At 36.2% G+C, this 7,536-nt stretch overlaps 1 protein-coding gene across 1 annotated transcript in view; it reads left to right on the top strand.

Moving 5' to 3' along the window:
- Positions 1-7,047, top strand: part of PROS1 (protein S) — a 55,488-nt gene extending 48,441 nt beyond the window's left edge. The window contains exons 13-15 of the mRNA XM_079922409.1: positions 1,157-1,305; positions 3,320-3,545; positions 6,643-7,047. Of these exons, the coding sequence (XP_079778535.1) occupies positions 1,157-1,305; positions 3,320-3,545; positions 6,643-6,803 (536 nt within the window). The 3' untranslated portion in view covers positions 6,804-7,047. The remainder of the gene's footprint in view (positions 1-1,156; positions 1,306-3,319; positions 3,546-6,642) is intronic.
- The last annotated feature ends 489 nt before the right edge of the window (positions 7,048-7,536 follow it).

Raw genomic sequence — 7,536 nt, forward strand, 5'->3', positions numbered from 1 at the left:
AGAGAATGAAAATAAGAGTTTTATTGCACCTGAAAGAAACTACTTTCATAAGTAATTAGTTATTTCACAGGTAATATGAAAGTGACCTACTTTATAATTAATATTTAATGTTACATTATAATTTCTGTACATTTACATGTTCATTTTAGTTTGAGTTTGTTAATATCTTAGAGTAAATTTACTTACTTCAAAATGATTATATGCATGTTTTTTCTCTTGCGTGGGAATTAAAGGATTATAGTGAAAAATGTTATAGTATTAGATGTGGCTAAATGGAAGAACATCTTGTCAAAGGAAAATTATTTTCTCCATTCACATTCACCTTTTTAAAGCCTCCAAGTAGTATTTGGGCTATTGTTGTACATTACTTTATGTTGAATGACGAAGACTGCATTCAGATTGTAAACTAATATTTTCAGAAATCAAACTATTTTGAAATCATATTAATTCAATAAATATTTGTTAAGGGACTGCTGAGGAAGACAGTGATGATAGAGACATGTAGAGCTTGCCCTCAAGTTGGGTAGACAATTGACCTAGTAATTAAGAGAAAGAATGTTAAGTATTATGATAAGAGAATCACACAAGAGCTCCTATTAGAATTTCAAAGTTAACTATTGACTTCAGAGTATTTCTCTACCACTACACCATCCCACACCCCTATGTATAGAAATCATACTTTGCTTTCCCACTGCTCTAATCTGACCCCTATATGGAAGAGAAGTGGGGCGGGGGGTGGCAGCTATACCCAAATTTTCCCTCAGAAATAGTACAGTAAATGTGTTGAACTTTCTTCTAATGTGTACTTTAAAATACAACCACTCTGAGATTTGACCATGGGAGAATATATAAGACAGAAGGAAGAGCTATTAAAGAGCAAATGGAAAAAATCGTAGTAATCCTGAACACCACAATCCAGAATTCTGTTGTAGGAAGAAGAACAAAAGGATGAGGCTCCATCTGTGTTTCTTGCCTGCCTTGAAAACTGTTTTTCTTTTGCTCTGTTGGGCCTTGGTTATATAGATCATTGAAAAAGAGGACTAAAATCTTTAGTATCACACAAAGATGGCTTTGAGTATTGATAAGATTATACTTAATTCCTTCTGGTGCACCTTAGGAGGACATTGATCCTGCTTCTGTTTCATTGTTTAAACAGAGAATGTATCCAATCCTGAGGCTTGGCAAGTAAACGTGTCCTTGAATATTCGCCCATCGTCGGGCACCGGTGTTATGTTGGCCTTGGTTTCCAGTAACACAGTGCCCTTTGCCTTGTCCTTGGTGGACTCCGCCACTGAAGAGCTTCAGGTAACTTTAAACCTTTATGATCCTTGGTTTGTAATTTTTTTTTAATCCGTAAAATGGATAAAATTGCAGTATTTACCTCAAAGTGCTATTTTGAAAATTAAATAACTTATATAAGCTATTTGGCACAGCCTCTAGCACATCATTAAAGATTCAATAAATATTCATCATTGTTACTTTTTTTGCTGGCTTATTTCCAAGGTTTGAACCAAGAAGTAAAGGGATGGGAGGGGGGAATGGAAAAGCCTATTGCATCTATAGCTTCGATTAGGCAGACTCACACAAAGGTTGCTTGGAGTCTTCTCTGAGTACCCAGAGATCTGCCCTTATTCAGAATCTTTGAAGTATCATGGGAATTTGTATGTATTAACAAAATAGAAGTGAGTCTGACTGCAATCCACTCTGAAATGTTCAGTGCCTAATTATAATGTTTTGTGTTTTCTGGCACTCTTAATCTTTTTCTCCCATAAGTAAATTAGGAAAGACTACAGAAAACTAAAACCAGTCTATTTGGCTTCCTGCTGGCAACTCTGCCTTGAAATTAGGAGAAAGCACAGGAAAAAACTCTTGGATAAAAGAAAACATGAGAGTTATCAGATCTGTATTATTCAACTTCTATTAGAGGCTAATAGTTCTGTCCTTGTGTCATCCACAGTGGGGGGATTCCAAGTTACAGCAAGCAGCTTTCGTTTGTGCCGCGGTTGGCTTGGATGCTCTCTGTGGCTTTTAGAAAGAGACATATAATTGAATAATGCCTGTAGTGATCAAAAGGGATGCTATTTGCCACTTAAAGGATGGATGGGGGCAGTTTCTGATGGTTAACTGTAAGCAACCTAAAAAGATCCTGCTGAGCTTTTGTCTCCAGTGACCACAGGAGCTTGCTACATTTGGGTTTCAGCTTTTTTTTTTTGCTTGTTTGTTTTGTTCTTTAAGCAAAATGGAAATCCTGCCTTCAACACTACATTCACACGGTAGAGGAGGTTAACAAGTGCCATGTCTTTGATATTTATTTTATCTTTTCTGTGTTTGTCTTCATGGCCACAGCCCCCTTTTTTTTTGGTGTGTCAGATTGCCTTCTTATGATCTGTGAACAACGTTTCATAACATTATTCCACATAATATTGATCATTCTGGAACATTTTCTCAGCTGACTTTTTCTGAGTTCAGGATATGCATGTGTATAACACAGTAACAGATTTCCTCAGCTAAGCTGTATTTGGGAAGTATAGGCTTCATTTAGCATTGGTATCTTGGATTCCTAAGTAAACACTTCAGACTATCTTTCTACCATCTGGGAAGCATCATAACAACCGTCTCCCTCGTTTTGATTTTATTTTTTCTCTCTTTTTATATTTCCTCTACATGCTGGGAAGCTAGATGTATAGATGACTCTCAATAAGTTGAGTAATTTAGTGTATCAGCAGTTTGAAAAGTTCAGAAAAAAAAATATATATATATATATAGAGAGAGAACCTTCTGGTAAATACTGTGTAACTTACTGCTGGCAATCCTGGTTTTTCTTTCTCAGAGACTTCATAAAATTTGTCCCAAGTCTACAGGATTTCTTGTGTGGCACAAATAAACCTTTCAGTCTTGCTGGCATGTGCTTACTAAAGCACTTCAAAATTTCCAAGTCTTTTCCCCAACAAAGAATGATTCAACTCCTTCCTTTTCCATATGTAGGTTTTGAAATTAGGAAGGCTCATAAACAGAAATGTATTGCTTAAGACACTACTTTAGTTCCCATTGTTGGTGAGACAATGCTGTTAGTTTATTGAATTTTCGGAACCTGCTATACATGTACATCTTAGCTAAACCTGGAGATTTTAAAACTAATGTGTATTTTAAAATTATGATTACAATAATAGTAGTTTTTTCATTTAAATAAATTTGAAAGCTCTATCATACTTTTCCCCACCTCATTGAAATTCTGTTTTTGAATTTCACAAACTAAAGTCTCTCTTAAGCAGCATTAACGTTAGTACTTGTTATATTGAGTCTTTGCTCTGTTCTTCAGGATATCCTGGTATCTGTTGAAAATATGGTAATAGCTCGGATAGAGGCCCTAAGTCTGTGCTCTAATCAACAATCCCTTCTGGAAATCAGAGTCAACAGAAACAATTTGGAGCTGTTGACTCAAAATAGAAAAGACAGCTTCCACTCTGAAGACTTTCAAAGACAATTTGCCATCTTGAACAAAGCAATGAAAGAAACAGTGGCCACTTACTTGGGTGGCCTTCCAGGTATCTTCTTACTTTTTCTTCAGTTTTAAAAAGTATATTTTTAATGAAATTGATAGTATTTTAAATATGTAATTGTAGTAAAACAGCATCTATCTGTCTATCTATCTATATATATATACAGCATATGTAGTTAGAGTAAAGGGGCATCAGAAGGGAAGAGAAAATTCCAGTATCCATTATTCTTTTTCTGGGGGTTTGCATGAACATTTTATTGGTACATTTTTATTTAATTTATTTAATGGTAAACTGAAACTAACCAAGCTTTGCTGCATTTGACTATCCTAGCCAGAAATGATTTATTATTTCATTTTATCCTCACAGTTATCTTCTGAGTTTAATATTTATTCTTCAATTCAACCATCAGTCACCCAATATTATTAAGAACCTATGTCTCAGGCAGTAGGGACACAGCAATAAACAAATGGATATGATCTCTCCTCTTAAGACCTTTACAATCTAGCGGCAGAGGTACATATTAAACAAGTGATTAGGAAAATATAAAAAAAAGATTTCATAACTTCTATGAAAGAAAAGTAGGGGTTACTATTAGAGCCTGAAAATGAGGCTTGATCTGGTTATGGGGGCCAGGAACAAGCTCTCTGAAGAAGGCAATAAGATACAAATCTGATATTTGAAGGATTAAATGAAGTTAACCAGGTGATGAGGGTGGAGACTGGAACTAGTATGCAGGTAAAAGTGTCCATGGCAAAATGGAAAGGGGTTGACATGCTTGAGGAATATATAGAAGACCAGTATGGTGAGAGCACATTGGGCAAGGAGTATGGTACTGCAAGAGGAGGCTGTGAAATGGGTGGGTGGGTGGGAGGTTTGTAGACCTGGTTCAGGGTCATGCATCTTATTATTAGAGCCTTGAGAATCATTAACAAGTTTTAGACAAGGAAGTGGTCAATCAATAATGAAGTTTAAAAGAATTTCCCTGCATAATGGATGGAGATGGACAGGTGGGAGACAAAAGTGGATGAGATGAGTTGGGGGCTACTGAAGTAGTTCAGCTGGGGAAGCAGTAATAATAACAGTAGTGACAACGATACAGCCATCGTTCATATTTAGTGTATAATAAACAGTCTGTGCATTGTTCAGAGTGCTTCAATTGTATCAACCCACTTGATATTTAAAGTAGTCCTGTGAGGTAGGTACTATTGTTATCTCCATTTTGCAGATGAGGAAGCTGGGGAGGCTGCTGGACTAGGGTGATGGCAGTGGAGATACTATACAATGAATAGATTGGAGATGTATGTGAGAAACAAAGTTAATAGAAATTAATGATTGAAAGAAGCTCTTAGGTATTTGGCATGAGCAGTTGCATGGGTGAAGATTCCATTTACCAAGATGGGGAAAACTGGAGGAAAAATAGTTAATATTGGAAAACATAAAATTGCCATCAACACTTTTCTTTAAATGACAAAAAAATTGAGGCAGAAAGTTTTTTAGAAGCATTTTCAAATACCATTTGCATGCTATTCTCATGGGGAGAATTCTGAGTTTGATGTCTAGACTTCTAGTAACCTTCATTAAGTTACTTTAACTGCTCAGTGTGTTCATTTCCCATATATGGAAATTTTATCTGGGTTTTGGGGGAATAGAAGTAAATAGGCTGTAGGAAAATTCCTTGGCGGTCCAGTGGTTAGGATTCGGTGCTTTCGTTGCCATGGCCCGGGTTCAGTCCCTGGTCGGAGAACTGAAATCCTGCCAGCCATGCGGCGCGGCCAAGATATACAAAAAGAAAAAAGAAGTAAATAGGCTGCAAAAGTTATAAATCAATGGATTGATAGATCCATGGATAGATATAGATACATAGTTACATTAACGTGATTAATTATTAGGAAGTAAAATTACAGTTCAAATGAATGAATTCTGCATTGAAATCCACCTACTACCTTATTCACAAATTAGTTGAATGCAATTTTAGGAAATCAAACAAACAATGAAAGAGTTCAAAAGAAGTGAAAATATCAGAATTTCAGTGGTTCCAGGACTTTGGCAACAGCACTGAGAACTGACTTTAGGCAAGATGTGTTTAGAAAAAGAGTGAGGAAAAATTGAGGAGAACTGGAAATTGAGACATTGAGAGTGTGAACTATGGGATGGGTAAATTGATTGTTATGCAAAATAGATGTGTTAAATTGCATGTTATGAATTGAAAATCAGGGGAAATAGATGATTCTGAGGATATTTATAACAGTGGTATAACCTATGATAGTCAGCCAGACTTGAAAGGTTTTCTTAAAAAATGCTATGAGCCCATAGAAAAGTATGGACTTATTCACTACATTGGCAAGTTAGAAGTGGGACATTTGAAGTATATATTTTTTTGCATAAGACACTGAGGAGGAAGAATAAGGGCTGAAGAATATCCATTGGGATTAAAATTTATGGAGATGAGATGCCAAAAAAAGAGGAAGCAAATAGAGAGATGGATGTTTTGAAGATGAACCACAGTTCTTAGGAATCCAAGGGTGTCGCCTAAGTATTAAGTTTGATAAGGAGAGTAAAGTGTAGAAAGGCCTAGAGGCCCTATTTACTGAAGTATTATTAAAACTGTTATTTTTCAGAACACCAAACATTACATAAAAGTGAATTCCCTATCACGACCTGCTATCGTATGCTCAGCAAGACACTATTTCGTTGGAAAATATAGAATTCCAGCAAAAATAAAAGAGATATATTTATTGTGGCATTTAAAAAAGATTTCCATGTAACTATAATTTTGAGTTGAAAAAATGACTTAATAATGCTTAAACTATTGCTCAGATTTAAAGAGGAAATAACAAAGTAGAACATCACAAGGAAGAATACGCTATTTTCTACTCTTTTTAAAGTATGTTTCTTTACCTAAGGTTTGGCTGGAACTGTTTACGCAATCAGAGGAACTCATGCTATGCTGAATTCAGTGCCAAGCACAATACCTTATATACACAGGAGTCACTTAATATGAATTTATTGAACAGAATTACATTATTAACTTTTCCTTTAGGATTAGATTTTGGTTGGAAATGGGCAGTCTGAATAATTCCTCTAACTATAAGCAAGTAAGATGCTAATCCTGGGCTAATATTTTAATATTCTGTTTTTACAGATGTTCCATTCAGTGCCACACCAGTGAATGCCTTTTATAATGGCTGTATGGAGGTGAACATTAATGGTGTACAGTTGGATCTGGATGAAGCCATTTCTAAACATAATGATATTAGAGCTCACTCGTGTCCATCAGTTTGGAAAAAGACAAAGAATACTTAAGGCATCTTTTCTCTGCTGATAATATCTTTTTCCAGTGTGTAATTATACTTATGTTTCAATAATAGCTGAAGGGTTTTACCTGTGATGTGCAGACCTTGATTATTTTGTGGTACTTTAACCTGGAATTTTAAAAAGGTCCTTTTTCAAGAAAACAAGATTCTCTTGTGATAAAAATTGCATTAAAAAATTCTTCTGTTCTGTCTAGAGATTAAATAATGAAACCTATAAAAATTTTTAATTTGAATTTTTTGCTACAAATGACATTTCTTCATTTTTACGTTTGTAAAATTTAATTTTATCATCATAAGCTAGTGTTTAAATATCTTTTTTTGTGTGTGGGGGGGAAGGCAAGGAAGTTAAACCTTTGTTGGAATCCAAACAAAAGTACACATGACTAAATACCACTGTTACCAGTCCCTCCCAAGTCGGTCCCCAATAAAGGACCTTCTGCCTGGTGTAGCTTGAACCAATAGAAGGAGACTGAGTTGGGTTCAGAAGCAAAGGAAAGCTTTGTTCTCTGATGAGAGAATGGAAAGGTGGGAGCTCCCGCTCTAGAGCACATGCAGCACACTCTCTCCCGACAGGCCGTGGGCGGGGCTGCTTTACAAGGATCTCAGCAGGAGGGGGTGGGATTCTCCCCGGGCTGGCACAGCTGTGCTGCTCACGCTCCAGATCGCAGTGCCTGGCGCGGCATCTCTGCACATGGCCCGCCGCCGCCATCTTGAACTGAGGG

Source organism: Stenella coeruleoalba (genome assembly GCF_951394435.1).
Source record: "Stenella coeruleoalba genome assembly, chromosome: 5".
In the NCBI taxonomy this organism is placed as follows: Eukaryota; Metazoa; Chordata; class Mammalia; order Artiodactyla; family Delphinidae; genus Stenella; species Stenella coeruleoalba.